The following is a 25,758-nucleotide window of genomic DNA, read 5'->3' as shown; positions in this document are numbered from 1 at the left end:
GCCACTGCCTCCTTAATTTATCTAAATACACAGTAATGTTTTCTGTTTCCTGGTGGCAGATTGTGTACCCACAATCACAAACAGAAACTAAAGCAAATGTAATCTTTAGAAATGCTCAGCAAGTCTCACCCCTGAAGACTTTGGTATTTCTGTTCCCTTTTGGTTACAAGATGAGACAAAACTTTTAGAATAAGCCAATTCCAGGGCAATACAGAATCTAATACATGTTTTAGGTTGGCTGACAGAAATAAGAACAAAGTGAAATAGAAACAAAGACATCTGAAAGAAAGGTCCTAAGGATTTGAAGCAGATGAGAACCTTCCCAAAATGATAAACAATGGGTTTTTTTCTGCTGCTCAGAATATGAACAATGTCTTCTGCTCAAAGATATCCTCCACCCAGTTTCACAGACAGACAACAGACCCTACTATAATAAGCAAAAAAGCCTCAAGGCATCCAGATGAAGAAGGAAAAAATTTTATAGGTATACTTAACAGAGCTAACATACTCCTCAGAATCACCTCAGACACTTTGCACAGGTTTCTAATGAGCTACTAAGGTGATACGCCTAAAGTATTTCCCACCTTTAGCTGGCCTAGTCTTTGCTTGGTAGAAACAGACCTTGGAAACATTTGGAGCATAAGAAATCCATTTGGGCATTCCCCCTCAGAGCATAATACAACCAACAATCAACTTGTCCTGTACCTCATGTGCTCTACCAGTGGACCAAAGGCATCTGGTTGAACGGTGTACACCTTAACGCTGCTTTCAAACTTCGGGTGATACAATGCCAGGCAAAACTCTGACTTAATGGCAACATCCTTGACCAACAGGAAAGTCTTAAAGGGAACAAGCATTCTGCAGATTAAGGCAACTCCAAACTATGGGGATGTGGCTGGAACAGACCTTCCTGCAGAGGCAAGGCTGCAGTAAGAGCATTCACTCACATGCTCTCTTTGGAAGCACAGTCCCCTGAGCTCGAGGTCCTGTCTCCTCTCATCAGCTCTGTCTGAATCCTCCCAGCAGAACAGCTCACACATCCTGGAGAAGGAACCAAAACTTCATAGGATGTGCAAAGCTGAGGACTGCTGCAGTTAGTCCAATGAAAGGACCACACTGAGGATGTGCAAAGCTAAGGACTGCTGCAGTCAATCCAATCAAATGCACTCGAATATCCTGTTTCTATTCACACCAAGAATGGATACCTGGGGAGAGGTAACAACTACCAGGATGTTCCTCTTTAGCACATCCTCCAATCAAGGACTCAGCTGCTGAAGGACCACTTTGTCTGAGCTGCACTGACAATGTCCCTGCTAAGAGTCTGTACTGGGCAAATCCTCAGTGAATCTGCCTAATCCCACTTCGAACCAATTTATACTTTGGACCTCCTCAAATTCCAGTGGTTTTAAGTCCTGCAGCTTAACATTTAGTTTCTAAGAAGTATTTTCCTTTTATTTATTTTCAATCTGCTGCAGCAGAACTCCAAGGTGATATAGGGCAGATGAACGTCAACTCTTGACATATTTAAAAGAATCTGGAAAAGCTGATGGAGTTAAGAGTTGAGGCTGGACCCAAGGTGATGCTGAGGAACAGTCCGAGTGGGAAAGCACGGAATGTCCCTGACAATGAATTCTTTATAGTGTCTTTCAACTACCAGCTGATAAGGATGAGGAAGGTGGGTCTCAAAGCAGGAAAGAATGGTATTTTCCAGTTCTGTGGGTTGCTCTGAAATCAAACTCAATCTGAAGAAATTAGAGCTGCTCCACTGCAGCAAGGTAAGAAGCTCCACTTCTGTCTGCCCCAGGCAGTCAGATTTGTCTGGGCCTTCTGTTGAGCTTCACAGTAAGTTAAGCTGCAAACAGAGCGTGCACTTTATCTCTGGAAAACTCTCTTCTCACTTTCTACAACAGAAACAGAATAGCTTATTGTTTCTGGCAGGTGCTGAAATGATCCACCACAAGTCATCACCTCTCTTATTCCAGGAACAGCAAACGCACAGCTCAGTCACCGGGCTTTGGTCACTGGTCTGCTCAAAACCTTCCTCTTTTCTAGCCACACAACTGGCAGCAAGGAGAGTACAGTGCAGCATGACGTGGCCAAACCAAGAGGAGGCAGTGTGCTGAAATCCTGCACTCAACAGCACACATAACTGCTCCATTTGGGAACTCCTTACTTAGGAGTAAGCAGACCCTGGAGTATTTTTTCAGTAAGAGATACATTCTTGGGAAGAACAAGCTGAAGGAGCAAAGGCTCTTGCACAACAGTCTGCAGCAGAATGCTTCTCAGGTAGCAAATAAGTGTTTCCAAAAAAGTGATGGGACAGCTGGGGGTCCTCCCCAAGTGTGCAGGACTGACACAGAATACAACACTGATTGCCAAACCCAGTACCTGAGACTACCAGACCTGCCCAGCTCTTTCTGCCAAAGAGGAGCACGTGGGACCTTCTCTCAGATCTGGAAGCTCAAAGTGCAACATCTCTGCCAGGACACTTAAGCACATCCAAGTGACTACCTGGGACTTCATCCAGCTTATTAAAGACATCAGTGGTGCTGTAACTCAGGTAACCATTAGCAGGGGAATATGTGGCCTACCTACAGAAATGAGGATCTACCATCAAACATTTAATTAAAAACAGCAAGAAAAAATGCTGTTGTTACTCCCTCCCGATGAAGAGAACATCTCAGAAGTCTTTACAGCCCACAAAAAATCCCACAGACACACTGCTTTCCTCTAGCAAATGAACTGCTTGGGTATCTGTCCTGGACTTCTGTCCATGGATGTGTATTGAGATTTTCAATACTTTTGAAGGCTGAAGGATTATCTTTTTCACTATTCGAGATCATTTGAAATATGAAAATAATCAACTAGTAACTATAAAAAACACTTAAATCGACATTTCAGCCAACTCCCATCTAGGAGGTGTCTGTAAGACCTAAGCAGAGCACTGGAAAAAGCTTCTATTTTTTTGCCAAATTTTTCAACAAACAGTAACACTCCACCTAATATTTCTCAGCAAAAACAACAGTGTCAATACACAGTTCAATCAATAAAACATTAAGAAAGTAATATCATGTCCTACCAGCGTGGTTTCAGTCAAGGTATCTTCATTAACAATATTATACTTTGAGTGGTGAGTACAGCAGAAGCCAACTTCTCTGCTGTGACTTATCTGAGTTTATCTGGACAGCTGTTAGCATTCTAAATTCAAGCACTGCAGACCTTTATTACATATTGGCTAACTCACTTCAACTCAAATGAATCACCAGTAAACTAAGCACACTACTGCGGACCACTTCTCAGTCCAGTCAAAGCGCCCCAGAAAGGAGCAAGAAAGGATTTTGTTACTTACTAGTGTTTTTGGAGAGGCAGCTCTCTGAGCTGCAAACTCAGTCTTCAAAGAGCACAAAGCCCACTTGGTGACATTCAGCACAGGGCTACTTGCACACAGTGCCATGTTAGACCATCACTGTCTCATTCTTGGCTACTGTCTACAATTGATAACAGTTATTGGAAGAGTTGAGATGTTTCAAATAAAAAAAAAAAATCTGACACAATAACAGAAGAATCTCACTGATTTATGAATCAGCTATGGTTTAGAAAATACCCTCCAGTGCTAAACCTGTTTTGTTCCCTGAAAAGAAACAGGGAGACATGACCCATCTCAAAAAAAAATCACAAAGTAAGATCCACAGCAGACTACTCCTTAGAGTTACAGACAGATGCACACAAGGATGCAAAATGCTGGAAATCAAAGCTGGACAAGCTCAAAAACACATGATTTAACAACTGACTACGGGATTTGCAAGCCCTCTGTGACTTGGAGGTTTTACATGCAGTGACTCACTCCAAGTCAGCTCCAGCTCCTGCAGATGCCACTGGTCAAGTCCTTGTGCTTTGCAGGCAGGATTTGGCAAACGTTGTCTCACCTCCAAATGTATTACTGGTTCTCAGTCAGGGCAAACTGCAGCGGCTTTCACCACATCCCCTTCAGGCCACTCTTCACGTGTGACTGGGACTGTCTACACCACAGTAACTGGTACACAGGGAAAAAAAGGGCCTTTCCAGAATTTCATCAGCAGCATCAAGACTCCAGCAATTGTTTCCTGATAGTCCCAAAGCCAGAAAAGAAGATCAACACTAGATTTTCCTACACAGGAGCCCCAGCTCAGGGCTGCAGGCCTCAAATATAGTATCACAGTCACCCAGAACGCCAAAATCCTCCAGCACTGAGCAGCTGATGCTGTAAAACACAACCATGAGTCTCCTGTTAATTCCTCAAAGGCAGGAATGACCAAACTGGATTTTGAGCTTGCATTCCAGAAACTTCACCTCAGTTTCAAGAAAGTGCAAGAAGGACAAATTTGAGAAATCTCACAGAATTGCCTGGAATTAGGTTTACCAGGAGACTCCCTGCAACACTTCAAATATAACTGACAACACTCCTCAATCTCAGCATTTTCTGCTGCTAACCACAGCAGTAAATGCTAGGCCAGGCAACAGGAGCATCCTTATCCATCCAGAATGTCATCCTGGCAGCAGTTTGAAATGGCTTGGATCCCCTCACATCTTGTAAGACCAGGATCTCCCAAGGCACTAAGGGTCAAGGCTTTGCAACAGAGAAAGGAGTAAGAAATCTAAGTACACTCTTAGCAGCAATGCTGTCTGGAGAGCAATTCACCTTCAAGAACCAACTCCATTCAGTCATCAAGTCCAAGAGAAAATTCTCCTGGTGTTTGTACAGCCAAAATAGTGTTAAACACAGGGGAAGAGGGTGAGTGGGTAAAAAAAGCTTTGGAAGTATTATTAGAAGCACAACAAAAAAGGCTCAGAGGTACAGCATGTTTGAGCAGCGTGCGTCCAAACTGCCTTAAGGATATCAAGACAATGATTAAAAAAAACCCAGAAGACCTGGAAGTGGTAAAAAACAGATGGTCATCAGGTCTCTCTACCTGTTGTCCAAATGCCGCAGGAAGGCATCAGGACACCTGACAAAGTGTTCTGGCGTGTCCCACAAGCAGCTACAGACAGCTGGAGAGGACAGCTGCATGGACAGCAGGTGACTCTCCAGAGGAGAGAGTGCTGCAGCCTGGGAACAGACCGCAGACTGCCTGGAGGTCCTCAAAACCCAACCGGACAAAGCCCTGAACAACAAGGCCTCAAGCCAGCTTTGCTGTGAGCAGGAGGTCAGTTGGACCAGACCCTTCTAGAAGTCCCTTACAACCCAAATCTGTCTGTGGTTCTGTGAATAAACCTTACTGCACAGGGAAGAGACAGAAGACAAAAGGGCAGAGTCTCAGAGGATGTATCCTTGAGGGCAAAACATGTAATTTTCCCTAAGAGGCCTTGCAGAGCCAAAACACTGGAAACACAATGTGAGCAGACTCCTCTGCCTCCCTGACAGTCCCAGGTCCCTCTGCAAGGTGCCTGCTGCCACCAAGGCACTGGAAAGGGATCTCAGCACTGGGAGGCCTCACCTCACATGAACAGCTGCTCCAACTGGCCCTGGGTAAGGCTGTGCTGAACAGAGCAATATCTCACCCTGTCTAGAGGCAAACTCATCTCCCCTAGGGCTGCCCAAGGCTGAGCCAGTAGAGCAGACTCTCAGCAAGTGGCCAGGAGACCAGAGCCCATGGCCAGCAGGACTGGTGAGGATGGTCTCAAACATCCTGCCATTTCCTGACGTGTACCATCAGCAGAGAGAGACGTTAATAAAACACTCTGCTGAGACTAAAACACAAATCCTGTCAAATCCTGCTAGCACTGCCTTTGCTAAACTAACAAATGCATTGTCACAGCTGTAGCATATTCCATACTTCCCTTACATTGCTTTGACCACAACCCTTCTGCACCAAGGCTTCTGCCAGCACATCTGTGTCCATCAGAGTTGTACATCCCAGCATCACTGACTACAAGACATCCATAAAGATTATATACAAGGGGCTTTGCCCCCAAAGTGAGGCCACGGGCTCAGTCTGGGCCTTTGCTCTAGCTGCCAGAGACGTGGAAGAATCTGGTGTTACTCACTGTCATCCTCCAAAGCAAGGGCACTCACAGTGAGAGGGATGTGAGCAGGTGCAGAGAGAAAAAGAGGTTGTGCAAATATGCACTATGGAGCTGTGGGGCTCAGGTTAGTCATTACAGCTCTGTAGGCCGTGGTTATACTTTTAATAAGGTTGAGCTCACAATAACAACAGGGCTATGCTCTTATCACCAGCTTTGATCCCAGGCTAGGCAAGGTTAGGTGAGAAAATGCAGATTAAAAGTTTTCTTGGGGATTGCAGCTATAATGAAAGGGAGAGAAGTTACAGCCTAGAACAAAAGCCATACCTGGAAGCACAGCAGGAGAAGAGGAGAGCACAAATGAAGCAGCTCTCATCCTCATCAAAAGAGACTCCAGGAACCAGCCCTCAGCACTCAGTTGAAAATCCTATCCCCTACCCCCTACCATCACCTGACACAGACCACGTCCAGAGCTGCCTCTGCCCACACAGGCACATCTGACCGCCAGGGCCTTTCCCCATGCCAGGCACACACCACAGCCAGCTCCCTGCCTCGCCAGGCCTTGCCTCCACCTCTACAAACCACACAGGAGGTGCTCGATGCTCCCCAGGGCACCTTGCTGGCCCCAGGCACACTGCCCACATGGGGAGGCTCCAGCAGCCCCGGCCTCCCGCAGCAGCCCCAAGGCAGCTTCAGCCCTGGGGGGCTGCCCCTTTCTCTCGTGGGGCCAGATCCTCGAGAGCAGCACACGGGGTCCAGGGATGCGCACACCCACCAGGCCCCGAGGAGGCTCCAGGCTCTCCCACACACAGGGGGAAGGCTGTCAGAAAGGTCGTCCAGTTCACAGAGCAGCAGCTGCTGAACCCCACAGACCTTGCTCCTGCGCGTGGTGACAGTGCCACAAAGGCTGAGCCCCTGGGGACGCAGGCAGAGCCGAGCCCAGGGCAGAGCTTTGGGGCAGAGGGTGCCAGGGCTGTTTGCTGCCACTGCTCTGCACAGCCCCTCAGCAAGGACAGGCCCCGCTGGGCTGAGCCTCCCAGGAGCCCTGAACCCTGTGCCCAGCCTGCGCCCGGGCACCGACACGGCTGGGGGGCACAGCCAGCCACAGTCCCCCATGAGGGCTGCCCCCCGCCCCGCCCTGTGCCGACCCACACCAGGGATGGGGCTCAGGCTGGGGGTCCCCATCCATCGCAGGGGGGCCCAGAGACCACCCCCACAGCAGGGGGTAAAGATCTCACTGGCGTCTCCATGGAAGCGGGGTGGGAATGACGGTCAGGCTGGTGGGGTCCCCAGCCATAGCAGGGGAATCCAGAGCTCAGACCCCTCCCCAAAAGGCATAAGGGTCACATCAACTCCCCCCCTCCCCACTGCAGGGGGCACGGGGTCGGGGATGGGGGTCACATGGGCACTCCCCATCCATCCATCCATCCATCCATCCATCCATCCATCCATCCCGGGTGACCCCAGAGACCACCCCCTCCAGACGAAGGCCGCACGGGGGTCTCCATGGAACCGAGGCGGGGATGGGGGCCAGGCAAATGCGTTCCCCGCCATACCGGGAGGGGTGCAGCGACCATCGCCTCCCCCGCACCGCAGCGCAAGTCGCACTGGGGTCTCCACTGGACTGGAGCCGCAGCGGGGTGGGGGTCGGGTTGGGGCTCCCCATCCATCCCGGGGATGCACAGCCCAGATCCCCCATGAGGGGCGAGGGTCGCACAGGGCTCCCCCCCTGCGGCCCCCCGGGACCCGCCGCAGGGCGCCCCCAAGCGGCCGCCACGGGGAGGGGGCGAGCGCCACAGGCCACGCCCCTTCGTGGGGCGTCGGCCACGCCCCCTCCCTCAAGGCGCGCGCCCCCTCCCCCCCGGGGGGCTCACCCACCCCCCCACCCCCCGTGCCCGCGCCCGCCCCGCCCCCTCCTCGCGGGGCGCCGACACCGGCCCGTGGCGCCATCCGCACCTCCCGGGACGCCGCCGGGGCACGCCCGCCACCGCCACCGCGCGTACCTGGTTCACCCGGTGCTGCGCCGCCCGCTCTACCCAGAACCCGGATTCGGGTCGCGGCCCCTTTAAATGGAGGCGCCGCTCGGAGCCCTCACCGCGCTGCAACCCGACGGGGGGGCGGCGGCGGGGCCCTATTGGCTGCGCGGAGCGAGGGGCGCGCTCTCATTGGCCGCGGTGGGGCCTGGGCTCGCGAGACTCGCTCGCGAGCGGCTGCCGCGGAAACGCGGAGCGGAGCCCCGAGCGCGGGACCGGCGCGACAGCCCGGACCGCGACGGGAGGCTGGAAAACCTGGGGCGGATTCGCGTGGAGGAGCGGGTCCAGGAGGGCGGGCAGCACGGAGCCGGGCGCGGGCGGCGGCCGCGGTCTGGCGGGGCACGGCGGGTTGCGGGGGGGGAGCACGGCGGGGGGCGGGGGCCGGAACGGGGCGCCCCGGTTCCCGCCGGTGCCCGTGCGGCCACCCGCAAAGCGCGGAGCGGACCGCACGGAATGGGCTCGCCACCCCGCTCCCCGCCCCCCCCTTAACCCTCTCGCTGCCGCCTCTCCCGGCCCCAGCCCCGCTGCCGTCCCGGGGGGTCCGGTCCAGCCGCGCCGCCACGGCCTCTACCTGCACGCGGGGGGACCCACCCGGCCGAGCCCGGGCGCCGCCACCGCCTCCCCGAAGCTGGAGCGTCTCCCCGGGGCGGTGAGTGACAGCGCGGCCGGGCGGGGCTTCCGCGGGGGCCCGGGACGCGGCACCGCCCCCAGGAGGGACCGCCTGGGCTGGCGCCCCCCATTCCCAGCGCCGCCTTCACCCGGGATCCCACTGCCGTGCCAGGGCTGCGCTCCCGCACCACCGCGCACAGCCCGGGGTGCCCTCCCTCAGCCATGACAGCGCCCACCCGGCCTCGTTGCCCCTACCCCTTCCCGCCTCCATCCGTGCCCCCCGCGCTGCTCCGCCCCACCAGGCTTGGCCCCCCCCGCCCCCGGGGGCTCCCCTGCCGGCGGAACCCGAGCCCCTCCATCTCAGCGGGGCGGCATCCAGCTCTTGGCCGCTCCGCTCCACCGGGGGGGCTCTCCCATCGCTTCCGCCCCCGGGAACCGGCGGTTTCCCAGCCTGCGGGTACACAGGGCTGCCGGGGCTGAGCGTGGGCTGGAACCCGGGGGCACAGCCGGGAGCGGGCGGCGGAGCTGCGGGACAGCGGGCACTCCGCAAGGGCTGTGAGCCGCCCGGGGGTCCCGCGCCCGGGCAGTGGGCTGGCCGCGGCACCGGTGAGGCGGCGGGAAACGGGAGGGTTTATTGCTAGGGCGGTGTAACGAAACCCGCCCGAGACAGGATACGACCGCGCTCCCAGGGGCAGGGCACGGCGGGACCCTTCTGCCGAGCCAGACCGAGCCGCTTTCCGCGCCACGGCGGGGCAGCGACGGGAACGGGGTCTGGTCGACGAGGCTGCGACTGGACGCGGCAAGGAGCGGGCACGGGGCTGGAGGGCACTGGAGGAGACCGGATCGGCACACGCCGGCCCCCCGGCGCTTCCCGGGCTCCGGTGCTCGCTGGCCGCGGTGGAGAAGCCGAGCCCGGAACCGCCCCGGTGCCACCCAGGCGCACGTCGGGGGGCGCGGCGGGGAGGCACACGCTCTGCACTGCCGCTGGCCCTTTAAAAGCGCGCGGCCCCCGCACGCCCACACGGCGCCTGCGCGACGCGCGCGGGGCCGCTCGCGGCGCTCCCTTTGTCCCCCGCTCGCCTCTCACCCAAGCTTGGTGCCCACCGCCGTGATTGGCAGCGCGCGCTGCCGCTCCTTTGACCAATGGGATGCAAGCACGGCCGGCTGCTCCCGCCCCACTAAGGCGGCCGCTGTGAGTGACGGCGGGCTTGGCCAGTTAGCGGCGCAGCGGCGGGCGCTGGGTGGCCAATAGGAGCTCAGGGAGAGGGGCGCCGTGTTAGGCTGCGCGAGTTCCGGCCGCGCGCTCTCCTCTCAGGGCCGCCGTGGTCCTGGTGCCCGTGTCCGTCCCGGTGTCCGTGTCCGGGGCCGGTGCTTGTCCCGGTGTCCGTGTCCCTGTCCGGTGGTGCCGCCAGGTGAGGTCGCGGGGGCCGTAGGGTCGCGGTTCGGCCCCGCTCCGTCGCCGCCGGGGTTGTGCCGGGGCCCGGCGCGGCCTGCGCGGCCCGCCCCGCCCCTGCACGCGGGGCCGGCGGGAGCCACCCGGGGCCGAGCTCCGGGCCGCTTCCCGACCGTGCGCGCGTGTGTCGTTTTCAGGTGGGGAAGATGCAGGGCAACAAGGGCTTCAACATGGAGAAGCAGAACCACGCTCCGCGCAAGCAGCACCAGCAGCACCCGCCGCCGTCCATCCCCGCGAACGGGCAGCAGGCCAACAGCCAGAGTGAGTCCCGGGCCCGCCGCGGGGGCCCGCCCGGCCCCGCTCTGGGTAGGCGCTGAGCGACCGCTTCGGTGCAGCGGGAAACCTCGGGTTAGCTGCGGCCCTCGGGGCTGCAACAGGTCTCGGCAGGAACAAAAGGAACCCGGTTTTCCGAGTTAAAACAATAAATCCTTAGATTCCCAAGCGGGCTGCAGCATCTCCCGCCGTATCAGGTTTTTCCCCTTGTTGGAAACCACGGTTTTAATTGAGCCTGGGTTGTATTTGTGGGTTTTCTTTTGGTTTTTTGCTCAGTACGCTCGGGAGTACACACGGCTCCTGTGGCGCCTGTTTGTAAGTTTTTTGCGTTCGTAAGTTTCTTGCGTTCTCAAAACCAGTGCAGCGGTATAGAGGTTCTGTCTTTGCCTCAAAGTCTCAAGAAAAGACCATTTGAAGTTTGGAAGTCAGCGCGTTCTTGACAGTGTGTCTGTAAGCGTCGCGAATGTAGCAAGCTCTGTCTTTCGTTGTCTGGTTCCTGTTTTTTCCCCGGGCATAACAGATGGCTTCTCAATACACGTTTTCTTAGGAAACTAGAAGCTTAAGAAGCTTGATTGCTAGAGCAATTACTCGATTATACAGGAGTAAGTTTGCTCTCAGTGAAGATTATGTTGTGGTGAGAAGTCGTTACAGTGTTCTGCAGGCACCTCGTAAGACTGGATTTTTTAATGAGGAAGCAGGAGATACCTGGCTTTACTTAGTCTTTAATGCAAGTTGGCATTGATGGGAGCCGTTCTGCTCCAGCGGGTTTCCAGGGTTTCCTGGTCAGTGTGGACTGGTCCTCCCTTGTTTGCTGGGACAGGACGTGTTAATGTCTCCAGGGGCCTGAACTGATCCAACCTGATAGTTTAGAATTACGAGACATCACCGTTACCATTTTTGGGGGGGGGAGAAAGTGCTTTAGTTTTATTAGATGTGGGGGGTTTTTTTAAGTTTGGACACTTTGGCCTTTCAAAAATGTGTAGAAGTCACCTGTGTGCTTAGCATGGCTCCTCTGAGTGGAGTTTTTTGTGTCAGAGATACTGGGCTGGTAAAAGCCCTGTGTGTTTTGTTAGGTGGCTGAGATGAACAGGCTCTTTATCAGTTTTGAGACGATAACAGACAAGGGTGGCAGAGCAGCAGTTTCCAGTCAGATTGAAAACAATAACAGTACAGCTGTACTGGGGAATTCCCACAGGGATCAGCTTGTAGTGAGTGAGTCCTTTGCATGCATCTCTTGAGGCAGAACAGCAGTACTCTGTGTACTCCTGAGTGTAACTGTTCCAAGTATCTCCTGTTGTATCCACAGGCCTTCCAATTGATCCCCAAATACTCGTGGTAATGCTGTGGACAAGGCAAAACATTTCACTCCTGTACCTTTGCTGTGTGAAGTAGATAACTTACTCTCACTGCTCTTCTCTGGGCACACTCTGTCTGGTTATTTAGTGTTAACCATGGAGGTGTGCTTGCTCCTATCAAAGGGTTCTTCTTGCAGTGTCTTGCATGGATTGTCTTTCTCATTTAGTGCCCTGCTTTATAGCTGGAGTCAAGCCATTTATGTTTACAGTTTATTTCACGTGTGACCATGACTTGTGTCCTCTGCATAGCAAAGGAGTTGCTTTCTGTGCTCTGTAGTCCTGTGTGCTGGAGTTCCACATGTGTTTAAGAAAATGGGGCACAGGATGGTAAAGTGATGCTAACTCTACCCCTGTGTCTGGCACATGACAGAGCTTTCAGGATTGTGCTGGACTCTTGCTGAATTAAGGGTTAGAGATTGTATATGCCTGTGGGGATTTGAGAATGTTACTGTTTGTGTTTATTTCTGTTGGATAGCTCAGAAAATATTTTAACCTTGGACTTGATCTCTGAGGTCTTTTCCAACTTTAAAAATCCCTTCTCGGATAACTTAGTGAATTGGGATTTTTTTTTTTTAATTAATCTTGTAATTTTTCTGAGGGCTTATATGTATGGCTGGTTTTTGAGTGGGTTTGGTATTTTTTTTTCTTTTGGGTTGTTTTTTTTTAGTTTTGGGTTGATATTTTTCCCCACTATGTTCAGTATTCCAGCCTTCTCTTCAGCTTGGAAATCTGTACTCTGGAACCCATCTCACAGAATGACAGCTCTCTGGAAGTTACCTGTTTAAACAGAATTTCCTCTTATTTGCATATTTTTCTAGATATCTGGAGTTGTTTTTGTGTGATTTTGGGTTTAAAAAATCTGTTTTCTGGCTAAACTGCGGCTTTTCTGTAATTATTTGTGTTGTAAAAGCAAATTCCTGTGTTGTGACTACAGTTGATTTTTTTGTGGGCCAGTTATCTTGACCAGATCTCAAAAAGATTGAGTGAAACATCTCATGTTATTTCAAGCTGCAGTGTGTGGTTTTCTCCAGCTCTAGACTGTCATTCACTGGTGTTACTGAGCACTGAGGTTCAATTTTCTTTAAAAAGACAAAACTATGGGGCCATTCTGAAATAAAACCCCCTTGCTGCTGGAGAGATGGCTGGAGAGGTTTAAGACCAAAATGAACGGGTGGTGTTAGCTGTATTATCCTGTGTCCCTGTGGTCACTGTGATGAAACCTAATAAAATTTATCCCCCCAACTGTAGAGCAGCTGTGTACCTTATTCCCCTCAGATGAAGGCCTGACTATTGACCTGAAGAATTTCCGGAAACCCGGTGAAAAGACCTTCACCCAAAGGAGCCGCCTCTTTGTGGGGAATCTGCCCCCAGATATCACAGAGGAAGAGATGAGAAAGTTGTTTGAGAAGTATGGCAAGGCAGGGGAAGTCTTCATACACAAGGACAAAGGCTTTGGTTTTATCAGGCTGGTGAGTGACTTGGCACCTTTGGGGAGTTTCTTGTGGTGATGGCTCACACTGGAGCAGTGTTGCTAATTGAAAGTAGTAGATGTTCAGATGTCTTGCTGATTAAACCTGCTGATGATGTTAGCAACCTGGAATATGGGATTAGCTTCCAAAGTGGTTTGTCTAGAACTTGTTATGAAAAGAAATGTGAATTTAGGCAGCTTGTGGCAGGAATTGTGAGAGATATGGTAAATTTATTCCGAAAGCAGAAAAAACCCCACATGAATGTGATGCTATTATAGACAAAGTGAACTTCTCTATTTCTGGAATATGGAATTCCTATGGGCATAGTTTGTCATGCAGTATTTCTGGCATGATTAATGCTCTTGAGGTAGGGGATCTCTAGATGATCATGTCGAAGTGTGTCTGGAAGGGAAGTAGCTACCACCAGAGTGGTTCTTAGATTTCTGTGGCTCATCCACCACCTTTCTGAAAGCCCTGAGGTGAGTGGATGAGGTTCCTACACCTATGTCTGGGCTGCTTTCATGTATTGCAGCTGCTGGGTAGTGACTTAAATGGGTGGAAAGGTGTGAAAGTGGCATAGAAGGTCTTTCATGGATTGTCATACTATCAGCATTTTATCAGACTTGATTAATAGGTGAATCTTGGTTATTTTTTTTTTAAATGTATTCGCTTTTTTAAAAAAAAGGCTCTTTGTAGCCTTAATACAATTATGTGTAATAATGAAAATTTCATTGTTTGCATAGTTCATACTACCCATTGGACTGAACTTAGGTGTTTGTTACACATTTCTCACCCTCCCCATCCCCAGACTCTGGCTGTTCCGTCATTCACAATAAGGAATAGCTGCGCTTTTTTGGCACACTTCCTACCGAGCTGTGGGAGATTCATTTATTTCTCTCAGAAGTATTTGTTACGGAGAAATAAGCTTGTGTTTAATCCTTGCTGGGAGTTCTAATGGTGGCTGTTTTTATCTGCAGGAAACTCGCACTCTGGCAGAGATTGCCAAGGTGGAACTGGACAACATGCCTCTCCGCGGGAAGCAGCTCCGCGTGCGCTTTGCCTGCCACAGCGCCTCGCTGACAGTCAGGAACCTGCCTCAGTTTGTGTCCAACGAGCTCCTGGAGGAAGCCTTCTCAGTGTTTGGCCAGGTGGAAAGGGCTGTGGTTATTGTGGATGACAGAGGACGGTCCTCTGGGAAAGGCATTGTGGAGTTCTCAGGGAAGCCTGCTGCTAGGAAAGCGCTGGATAGATGTAGTGATGGGTCTTTCCTGCTCACTACGTAAGTGTGGACGGGGAGAGGGGCTCTGCTGGCATGTGCAGGTTGGGTGGCTTTGGCTGGTTCTTAACACCACACTGGGACAGATGGGGCACGAGGTGGTGGGGGATTGGCCTGGGGAGAATTTTATTTAGCTTTTCAACAAGAGACAGTCTGTGCTGAAGCTCAGGTCTGAAACCTTTCTCCTGGGAAGCTGTTAGTGGGGTAAGTGCATAAAACTTCCAGATAACTCTTCATAAAACAACCTTAGGGCAATTAAAGCAGCCTGTAAGAACAGGACCTATTTCAGAGATCATCTGTATAACTTGTTTGCAAACAAAATGAAAGTGTTTTAATTTTACACTCTGGGTCACTAAAGGGGAGAGTCTCGGGATAGGATTCCACTTGTAGCACTCACTGCTGGGATGGAATGCCTCTGTGGGCATGGGATCTATTGGAGAGGCTGCTCAGGTAGTTTGGATTGTTTGGAGTTTTCACCATTATAAACTGTTTTCCCTGTGCTTGAATGCAGTAAGGCAGAAAAGCATGTTCTTTCATAATTATGTGAACTTGCTCAAGAAAACTATCAATTCAGTTGCATTCCACAAAGCAGTTTGTTGCTCTGTTAAGAGGGAGCCATTTCTGATGTCTTGGGGAAAAAATTACTCTATTTTGTATTATGCTCCTAGAATTTGTGACTGGAACACTTCCTGAAATGGGGCTATATTGCTCGTTTTTAAAGTAATTTTTTTAAGCTTTGTTCTTCTCACCTCCTGTGGATCTGCAGTGGCATAGCTGTACACAAGCACATTCAGTTTCAAAAAGCAGGTTTTGCTTATTTCTTTTTTAATACCTGTTTTTCTCCCTGGCACTCCTTGAGGATAAGGAGCATAGTGAGTAGTACTCTATAGGAGGATTGCTGTTAGGGAGTTTTTGCTGAATCAGAAGTCTGTACCTGAAAGAACCATGAAAACAGATTTTTTTGAAGTGATCATGCAAAACTAATCACCATCAATGCATAACTAAGGTTAACATTCAATCTCTTTAAAGCTATCAGTACATTAGGTTCTGATATCTAAGACCACAAACAAGTCTGTTGTTCCTTTCTAGTTATGGTTTGGTTTTGATTAAACTTGTTCTGGTTTGTCCTGGTTCAAGACAAGAAAGCTAGATAAATTTTTCGAAATTGGTTCGTGTTAGAAAATAAGATTATTAATAATGGAGTATGTCACATGAAAGCAAAAAGCTGTATTATGGATCTTGAGCTGAGGAAAGGGATTTTAGCCTTCCATTTCCTGCTGCAGCCTGGGTACCCATTGCCACTTGGCACAACAGGATCATCTCTCCTCATTTCCCCAGCCCTGGCACAGGGGACTGAGGAGCTCATGGGAGGCTGGGGTGCTGCTTTGTGCTGAGGATGAGCAGTGTCAGTGCTGTGGTGGGGAGCTGATCCACAGACCAGGTCAATACTTCCTTCTGCATGCAGAAGCCAGGAAGACAGCAGCACGCATCTGCAGTGTCTGTTGTGAAGTGCACCAGTGGGATTCCCTGAGGGGTGGAAATTCAGAAAAGGGCCCAGTGGACCTTCCCAGAGCACTGTTGCCAAGCAACAGTAGCGCATGGTGGCCTCACCAGGAGAGTGTAACTGGATGGCACAGCCTGCAGCCTCCAGTGAGGTGTGGTGTAGTGACTCTTTGCTTTAAACAGCCGTAAAAAGGCACAGATGGACTGGTGCCACTCTAGAGACAAGACTTCATGCTAAATAGATCCTACTGGAGCGTGTCAGGATTCCAGTTAGGCTGTTAATTTGAACCAAGTAACTACAAGTATTATTCTTGCAGTACAGTTTTGGATTAAACAAGGATTTTGTTTAACAGTTACACTCCTATTAAAAAAAAAATTTAAAAAGAGTACTCAAAGTGATTTCTGGTTTTGCTTTGGTCGAGATCTCCAGCTGCTCTTGAGTTTATTTGAGCGGTGCTAAAAGCACTGTAAGTTGTGCTTTCCAAAACTGCAAGCTTCTTCTTGAATTTTCTTGAAAGCACCTCGCTTCTTCTTTACAGATTCCCTCGTCCTGTCACTGTGGAGCCCATGGATCAGTATGATGATGAGGAGGGTCTACCAGAGAAACTAGTCATCAAAAACCAGCAATATCACAAGTATGTGCCTGGCGTGCAACAGGAGAGGAGAGTGTGGGCTAGTGCTCGGTCTTAGAAGGGTGGCTCATCAGTGCTCCTCAGGTCCTTCTTTTTCTCCATAAATGTGACCTGACTTTGGAAGGAGAATTGCATTCACTGTTCTCTTGCCATGATTGGCTGAAAGAAAACAGTGATTTGGGATCCACACTGCTGGATAAGACTGGCAGCCTTCATGTACTTCTTCTAAGTTCGTTTCAGTTGTTGGAATAAAAAATTGGTTCAGTTTGAGATAACACAGATGATATGAGATTCCCTGGGAAGTAATACAGAAAGTCTATGTAGGAAAAACTTGAACCCACAACAGAAATTTATGGAATTATGTGACTAGCATTAGGAGACTGTAGAGCTATCCAGGTCTAAGACCAGAGTCTTAGAAGGCTTCTCAGTTTAGGAATCCTGTGATCTGAGCAATTGGCATTGGCAAACCATGTGAGCTCATGAATTTCTCAGGTAAGGAAGATGAGAGCTTCAGGAGGTGGAATTAGGAATAGTCCTGTTCTACAGATGCTGAGTGAAAATGACACGCATATTTGGTCAGTGTTTGTTTCTGGAGTGCATCTGTCCATGAGATGTGCAGCACGAGCAAAGGCTGTTGCTTTCAAGGGTATTTCTAAATCTCTTTAGCCACAATCTCTTGGTGTCTTGTGAAAGCAGTGTCATTGCTTGTTATGGAGGAGGACAGCTTCCATGCAGGAATAAGATGATGCCTGAGCAGCAGACAAACTGGTGTCTCAGGCACAGTTAACTGTTAAAAGGGTCTACTATTGCCTTTGACTCACAGAATTTTCTTGGTTCCTCCTTACTCTCCTGAAGCATTCACTGTCTTTTCATTGTTTGACAGGGAGCGTGAGCAGCCTCCTCGGTTTGCGCAGCCTGGCAGCTTTGAATATGAATATGCCATGCGTTGGAAGGCTTTGATAGAAATGGAGAAGCAGCAGCAGGAACAAGTAGATCGCAACATCAAGGAAGCTCGGGAGAAGCTGGAGATGGAAATGGAAGCAGCTCGCCATGAGCACCAAGTGATGCTCATGCGGCAAGGTATGAGTCAGATAAATGCAGGATGGGAGCAGGGCCCTGCACCATCTAGGAGTGGGTGGCTCACTAGACTGGCTGGAGACCACTGAAGGAGAGCTGTGGTGGTTGCTTGTCATGTAACCAAGCATGGTAGCAGCAAAAAAATGCAATCATAGAATTGTTTAGGTGGAAAAGATCAACAAGTCCAACCATTAACCTCATTTCACGTACTTGTAGAGCAAGAGTCGACTCTCAACCCTTCTTTTCTCCAGGCTGAGCCCCCTCAGCTGCTCCTCATCTGACTTGTGCCCCAGACCCTTCCCCAGCTCTGTTCCCTTCTCTGGACATGCTCCAGCCCCTCAGTGTCTTTCTTGTTGTGAGGGGCCCAGAGCTGGGCACAGGATTTGGGGGGTGGCCTCGCAGTGCCCAGTCAGGGGGACGTCACTGTCCTGGTCCTGCTGGCCACCCCCTGGCTGGGACAGGCCAGGTGCCCTTGGCCTCCTGCCCACTGGGCACCCCTGGCTCACGTTCAGCTGCTGTTGCCCAGCACCCCCAGGGCCTTTCCCACCAGGCACTTTCCAGCCCCTCTGCCCCAGCCTGGGGCTGCAGGGGGTTGTTGTGACCCAAGGGCAGGACCTGGCACTGAATCTTGTTGGACCTAGCGTGGAGAGAGGCTACAGTATTGGTGAAGTCTCTGATACCTTTTTCTCTTCTGTATTACAGTTCTAGTTCAGGAATTCATAGGAGGTGGCATGGGAGATGGGTTTGATTGTGTTTTTTACTGTTTGTTGTCTTACACAGATTTAATGAGACGCCAGGAAGAGCTGAGGAGAATGGAGGAATTGCATAACCAAGAAGTACAAAAACGTAAACAATTGGAACTCAGGTAAGGGGGCAGGTTGTGAAATGCTGTGAATCCATAGCAGAATAAAGCACCTCTTCACTGCACCTAATTGTTCATTGTGACAGTTTAATTACTACCTCAAGTATGGCTGTTACTTTGGGGTTTTTTTGTTCATAGGGAAGAGTGTACATTTGGTTTAAGATGGAAGAATTAGGAGTTTCTTCCATTGGTTAGTATTTGCTTCTTCATGTTTCTGTGTCTCAGTTAAGCTCCTTTATTGAGGCAGATAGAAAAATCAGAATCTCTGCTGTGATTTAGTGGCTTCTGTGCTGCAGATTGGGAAATGCCATTTCGGCATCTTTGTTTTCATTCGAAGGGTAACTTAGTCTCGAAGATTTCTCTCTCCATTGTAGCACTTCCTTGTCTTGGGATAATTTTGAGAAGCTCCAGGAAGATTATCAGACTGTTTGTAAAATAGAAGGGGCTTGAGAGCTATCAGGCTTGATGCATGATATTGCATGTAGTCAGCCTGCATTTGGGAGATGCTGTGTACATAGGGTTGGAAAATACTTCTGAGATCAGTGAGTTCAGCTGTAAATCTACCACTGCCAAGCCCACCATGTCCCTGGGCACCACATCTACACATCCTTTAAATTATTCCAGGGTTAGTGACTCCACCACTTTCTGGGCAGCCTTTGTCAATGCTTTGTAACCCTTTTGGTGAAAAAATTTTCCCTGATCTAGATCTAAATTTTCCCTGGTGCAACTTGAGGCCATTTCCTCTTGTCCTGTCACTTGTTACCTGGGGGAAGAGACTGACTCCCACCTGGCTCCACCCTCCTGTCAGGCAGCTGTAGAGAGTGATAATGTCCCTCTTGAGCCTCCTTTCCTCCAGGCTGAGCTGCTCCTCATCACACACAAACAGAAGTGGGGTTTTTTTAATGAGCTCCTCTAAACTGAAAGTTTGAAGTGTGAAGTTTCCAATGAAGATCCACGAGGCAGCACTGCAACACAGTGATGCAGGTGGTTTGCGTTCATTGCGCTGAGCATCCTTGGACTTTCTTTACAGGCAAGAGGAGGAACGCAGGCGCCGTGAGGAGGAGATGAGGAGGCAGCAAGAAGAGATGATGAGGCGCCAGCAGGAAGGCTTTAAAGGGAATTTTGCTGATGCGGTACGAGTACTTCTGCATTTCCATTACGTCTGTACCCTCACAGGAGATTTTTTTCCCTTTCACTGCACAGCTTTCTGTGAATTTTCAACTTGGCTGGAGGACTGTACATCAGTAATGCATTCTACCCTAAATTATTGACTCCCTCTAATCTTGATACAGTTTAGCCTGGAAACTCTAAATCCCCCAGTTCTGTTCCACTGCTCTTCATGTAGGACCCTCTGTAACTGTCTTGCTGTACAGAAAAATGCATGCTGACTAATTCTGTTCTAACAGCAACACACACAGAGTCCTAAAGCACTGCAGCAGAACCCTGTTATGATTATATGACTGGCAATATCCCTGGCTTGCAGTCTGTCTTAGTCATCATAAAATGATCCCAACTGGAGGCATTGCTGCAGGCGTGGTATATGCTTGTACTTAAAAATCAGTTGGCCAAGTATTTTTTTGTAGTGTAACCTGGTGGTAACCTGCCTTTTAATAACAGTATCTCTAGTTCAATAGAGAAATGCCTTACTATTTTTTTTCCAGTCCCAGCCACTTTCTATTGTGGAGGGAGCTGTAGGGCTGTTCTGGAGGTGTAGTGGCATTGATACAGCTGGCAATAAGTGTTTAAAGCTTACCACTGAAACTTGGCCCCTAGGCAAAATAGTTAAATATGTGTCAAACCAAAGGGCCAAGAGCATGGCTGAGCCAAGTGTGGGAATATTCTCCTTGTACAGGAGATATCCTGATTCCTACAAATAATACTGCCTTCGTATGATAATAATGGCACTGAGACTACAGATGAAGTGAAAGTTGTCTTCACTTAACACTGTGAAAGAAGTAGCGCCCTCACTGAGGTGAGGAGGTGCTCCTGGTTTTGCAGTGGGAGAAATCTGTGATAAGTGTTTCTGATGCTTGCTTAATAAAAGAGAAATTGAGCTCACTAGATGGTATTTTAATGCATGTGACCCAGTACCGTGTCTTTATGTAATCTTGCATTCCTTTCAACAGGAAAAGCTTCTTAGCTATGCTGAGGGAGTAGCAAAACTAATTCCATCTAATGTGTTACTACTGCTCAGCACATCTTTCCATCAAGATGTCTTTGCTAAAGTCTGCATGTGCAGCTTTGCTGCTGGATGTTTTATTATAATTCTGGAAAACAACCTTTTATAATGAGATATTTAAAATAAGACCTGTTCATTCAGCGGCTATCATGTGAAGGGTGCTCCTGCCTTTCTTTGAAATTTATCCTGGGAGTTACTTTTCTACACATCGTACAGTAGTAAATCCTCAGAACTAGAATTTGTATAATTACATTTTTAAAAGCCTGATAATCAGTATAATGAGTGTCTGTCTTTCCAGAGGGAGCCACCAGACATGCGGATGGGACAGATGGGTATGGGAGGTAAGAGTATTCTTTGTTCCTGTGCATGTTTGTTTCCTCTCTTACAGAATCTGCACTATTTTTCCCCAGTGATCTCATTTTATTGGCTTCTTATTTAGACACTCAAAGTAATCTCCCAGGCTAGTAAGAGGAAGTATTCACGTGACAGGAAACACAACATGCTGTAAAACAACATCAGTTGGTCTTGACCTGATAGTGCAGAGCTGGTTAATAAGCTGGGACTCTGTCCCTGCATGGAACAGTGTTTTGTGGCTCTGGGGAGATGAGCAGAGCCCAGTCACTGTGTGTGTGTGTGCCAGGATTATTCCTCAGTTTTCTTTTCCAGGTACCATTGGCATGAACAATAGAGGGGCTATGGGTGGTACCAATGTCCCAGCTCCTGCACCTCCTGCTGCTGGTCCTGGAGCTATGATCCCTGATGGAGCCATGGGAATGGTAGTGTATCTCCATCTGCTTTTTGTGCACACCTTTAAAATGCAGATTATGTTGTTTCCAGTATTAAGCAATAGCTGCTGAAGTTGAAGCTTCTTTGTCTACCCAGACCTGTTGCTTCAGTCCTGCTGAAATCTTTAAAAGTTAATCTTGCCTTGATACTAGCTCATAATTTTCAGGAAATGGAGCCAAGTCTAATAACTGCTTCATCTACTTCCAAGAGAGCTAGTGCTAAATGCTTGTTAGAAAGATCTTAGCAATATTATATGGTTGTTTTTAAATGACCTAATGGGAAGCACTTTGTTAAATTGAGAGGGTTTTGAGAGTAGATTCTTGCAGGCATAAAGCCAAGCTTTCAGGAGTGTTCTGTTCATCACCAGTTCTGAAAACAGTTATCTCCTGTTCTCATAGGCCAGAATGGGTTCAGCTAATTTGCTTAGGAGGTCGAGAGCAGAGAATCAGTGGAATTCATGCTTACTTGTTTGACTTTTTAAAATTTTTGTATTTGATTTAGTTCCAAACTTCGCTGCAGGGCTTTGCAATAGACTCTGGCTTTTGTGGCATCTGTCATTCCTCTCTGTCACAGAGAGAATTGGTCCTCCCACAGTGTCAGCACTTACAGTCACCAGCAGAAACAGCAGCAGTTTTAGTAAAGTTTGTCCTGAAAGTTCATCTTCTTTCAGTGGTTTTTATGAACTGGTCTAATAAACAGTTTTCCTGCAAACGTTCCTACTCAGACTTTTTTTACTCTGTCGTGACTGCTATGACACAGATTTTCTTATCATAAAAAGCAGTTTTATTTATCTAAAAGCTTTTGTACCTAAGTGGTAGGGACAGCAAAGCAGCTGAGGTTGAGGGAATGTGCACTACACACAGAAATTAAGGGGGAAGATGAAGCCAGGAAGGGAAAGGGACGGTGAGTTTAGGTGGCTCACCTAAACTGTGAGGTCTGAGGGGTGGTGCACACAGTCCCAGTGTGCCTGGCTGCAGGTTGTGTGGGGAAAGGGGCTTCATTCTGCAATGGTCCTGTCAGTCCAGATTTGGGACTGTGAGGATGCTTTTGGTAGGGTGAAGGTTTGCAGTGAGCTCAGCTGGAGCTGTGGAATCTTGGTAGAATTCAAATCAACTCCAATGGCTTTTAACTGCCCTTTGTTCTTCCCTGTTTTTTTTTCTTCCTGCCTCTTCTGCACTTGTCCTGGTTGCAAGACTCCACCACCACCTCCAGACCGCTTCGGGCAGGGTGGAGCCATGGAAGGCCTTGGAGCGATGGGAGGGGCCCCGCCTGCCTTCAACAGAGGAAATCCCGGGGGGGATTTTGGCCCTAACAAGCGTCGCAGATACTAACAGGATTAAGCTATGCCCTGTCCGCGCCCCAAAGAAAGAAATCTTGGCAGGCCACACAGGGTTCAACTTGGGGGGGAGGGGGGGGACATTTTGAAGATAGTTAATTAAGGGCCTGTTTTGGTAAAGCCACTCTAGGACAAGGGGAGTGCAGTTTGACTGGTAAAGGTTTTAGAAAATTTCATGTGGTGCATTCCTAATTTCAAAGTGAAAAATGAATTCTGGGAGGCTGCCGTGGTTCGGTAACGGTAAAATCTGGCAAGGACCCTAATGCCTTGACCATTCCAGGTTTCCTATTTGCAGCTGATATCTTGAGACTAAATTAGGTAAAGTTTTAGTACGTCTTGGCATTTTTTTTAGTGTAGTGTACCTTGCTTAAGAGCACAGGGGAGTCTCTGGAGAACTAGGGCAGCATTTGGGTACTTTGCAGCTCCCATGATTTTGTAAATTTATATAGCTCCAAATGATCTGTCATGTAGTGAATTGGGGGCGATTTTGTTTGTTTCTTTTTTTTTTTCCCCCCCCCCTCCTATCTTGTTACTCTTTTTACCTGGACCATTTGTTTCTTTGAAGTAGTTAACAGTCGTGCAGCCTGAGTGGCTGGGAGGTTCTTGTTTGGATGAATTTTTTTGATAACGTGTTGTATCTCTTTATTTTTACTGGTAGTAAAGTACAATCTATTGAATAAAGATACTGTATCTCATGCTGAAGATTTAACTGAAAAAAAAATGTTTGTATAATCCTAACCTTGCCTGTCTTTTGTGTAGAAGTACTACAAGATTTTTCATTTAGTGTAAACTGTTTGAACACAAGCTGTAATTGTCCCACTAAAAAGTTCAAGTTTGTCTGAGGAATGTTACAGGAATGCATTATTAAAGTGGATTTTAAGCCTTTTTTATCTGGTGTCTTGTCTCTTCTGTTTTTTGAGTACAAATGTCTACATGTGGATTGAATTTAATGAAGCTTCAGGTTATGGCACAAAACATAGCCCTGTAAAGAGGGTGATCAAGTCCTGAGAAATTTCTAACAGTTTTCCTTCTCACAGAACAAGTTTTATTTGTGCGTTGGAATGTGACCTTCAACTTCAGCAGGTTAGAATGCGGAAAGCGAGCTGCTGACATACCTGGGATGTGTCTGTTGTGGTTGCAGTGCTGAGGTGCAAGACTTGTCCATGCATCACTGGGAGCCTGGAGCTCGATTCCCTTCTCAGGTGCAGAGTACAGAGTTGTCTCTTTCTGCTCTGTGCTGCTATTGCCTCTGGCTGGGATGTTCCCAGAGCTCCTGTGCTGGGATAGAAAGGAGAGGGCTCACTGATGGCAGCAGTGATATTTTATCTGGTGTAATCCATGAGGGAATCTGTAGGGACAGGAGCCTTCTGTGGCTTCAGTTCTCGCACTAAGTTTCTAGAGTTGAGACTGCGAAGGGGGAAGCTTCGAAATAAATTTAGGTGGGAAAGGGAGGAGGGAGAAAGTGTTACAGCCTAAAAGCATAAGAAGGTGCCTTGAAGAATTGTGAAGTCATAGGAAAGGTGGAAATATTTTGAGATGCCTAATGTTACCAAAGGAAGAACCTTTAATTAGGGTTTGGTCCTGTAGGTACTCTTTTTAAGTAGGGGAAGATGAAACAATCACTCTGGAGCCTGGATTGGTTTACCCGTCTTTGGATGGCTTTTAATTAACCTGGAATGAGATGATAAGATATATGGAAGAGAGGCTACAGCCAATGCTCTTTGTTTCTTTTTCTTAATTTGTTTTCCACATTTGAAAGCATCAGCAGCTGGTTTGCTGAGATGATATGGTATCTAATGGTGGTTATCAGCTTGATAGTGAAGTATGAAGAGTTTGGTGATGTTTTCCATCTGGCTCATTTGCTAGGACAGCTCACTCTTGCAAAATTTCAAGTGAGAATGCTAATTAGCTTTCCTGTTGTCCTGTGCAAGATGGATCTGTTTTTGTAGCTTGTATCTTGAGGCTGGCAGACATTGACTAGTGCCACAGCTGTTGGGTAAGCACATAGTTTAATTCTGAAGTGTGAAGTATGAGGAGAAACCATGAAGTTGCATCCAGGTGTCTGTATTACCTCCTTCACCTGCTCATTGCTCAGCTGGCTTGTGTGTTACTGAGCAGTCCAAGAAATTGCTGTCCTAGTGAAACAGCAGAGCTCAGATATTCAGCATTGCTGCTGCTGCCTCAGTCCTGAGCAAGTATAAGATAAGGATGGATCTGGTCACTGCCTTTCCCTGGGAGTAAAGAGTGTGTAAAATCATAAGGAAGGAGGAATTCAGCACTGCTCAAAGCCCATCTAACAAGATTTTAAATATCTAAATTAAAGATCCAGTGGCAGCAATGAAAGAAAACTAAATTCTGGCATGAATGTTCCAGGTAACTATTCTTAATTTGCTTTAAAGGAGGAGACTGAAAATCTACGATTGAGTAAGGAAGTTGTAAAGCAAACCTTTACTAAGATTTTCAGAGGCATGTGTCAGGGACAGACTGGCTGTAGTGCAGAAGTATTTACAGTTATTATTAAAGTTATTATTAAAGTGGGCACAGGGCCACAGGAGCGAGCAAGGCTGCCTCACTCCAGAAGAGTTCCTTGCTCTGCTGGAGCACTTTGGGGTCTGGTGTTGGTGCTTGCGCTGCCTGTTTCAGGTAGGGAGTGCAGCTCCTGAGGCTGGGCTGTTCACGTCACTGCTGTGCTGAGGTTCAGACACTGTGCAGAAGGGAATGCTTCCCTCTGCATGCCTTTCCAGAGTGCTGGCTATTATGTAGTTGCAGACTGAAATATTTTAACTCTTCTGAGGAGAAACCATTGCCTTTTGCTGTCACATTTGATCAGCTGGTTTAAAATGCATATCTCCAGTATCAGTTTGTATCACAACAAGGACCGATGAGCAATTTGGTTCTTACCATTTTCCTCCCAG

General features: G+C 48.9%; 2 protein-coding genes across 8 annotated transcripts in view; one reads left to right on the top strand and one right to left on the bottom strand.

Annotated features, from left to right (window-relative positions):
* The window catches only part of ZMYM3 (zinc finger MYM-type containing 3), a 32,761-nt gene extending 24,114 nt beyond the window's left edge, over positions 1–8,647 (bottom strand). Inside the window, exon 1 of one of the 2 annotated variants that reach the window (XM_066202519.1) lies at positions 8,605–8,647. The gene's annotated coding sequence lies outside the window, so the exon portion shown is untranslated. Of the gene's footprint in view, positions 1–8,003; positions 8,089–8,604 lie in introns of those variants that run through there. The other variant, XM_066202518.1, reaches the window with a different exon arrangement.
* NONO (non-POU domain containing octamer binding) lies at positions 8,540–23,733 on the top strand. 6 transcript variants are annotated; one of them, XM_066202525.1, is made up of 11 exons: positions 8,540–8,682; positions 10,233–10,401; positions 12,972–13,192; positions 14,170–14,471; positions 16,511–16,606; positions 17,487–17,683; positions 18,461–18,545; positions 19,573–19,675; positions 21,020–21,062; positions 21,388–21,497; positions 22,701–23,733. In XM_066202525.1, exons 2-11 carry the CDS (start codon positions 10,242–10,244, stop codon positions 22,836–22,838), a joined length of 1,455 nt encoding a protein of 484 aa, XP_066058622.1. In that variant the 5' UTR covers positions 8,540–8,682; positions 10,233–10,241; the 3' UTR covers positions 22,839–23,733. The 6 variants fall into 6 exon arrangements, with proteins under 6 accessions (XP_066058622.1, XP_066058624.1, XP_066058621.1 ...); XM_066202527.1 differs by having other exon boundaries at positions 8,541–8,682; positions 10,233–10,356; XM_066202524.1 differs by lacking the exon at positions 8,540–8,682 and adding an exon at positions 9,949–10,054 and having other exon boundaries at positions 10,233–10,356; positions 12,999–13,192.
* Positions 23,734–25,758: the final 2,025 nt, after the last annotated feature.

Source organism: Chamaea fasciata, unplaced genomic scaffold, assembly GCF_029207755.1.
Source record: "Chamaea fasciata isolate MVZ Bird 193981 ecotype frontalis unplaced genomic scaffold, bChaFas1.0.hap1 SCAF_22, whole genome shotgun sequence".
In the NCBI taxonomy this organism is placed as follows: Eukaryota; Metazoa; Chordata; class Aves; order Passeriformes; family Sylviidae; genus Chamaea; species Chamaea fasciata.
The sequence above is the reverse complement of the archived record's forward strand: the minus strand, read 5'-3'. Positions and strand labels throughout refer to the sequence as shown.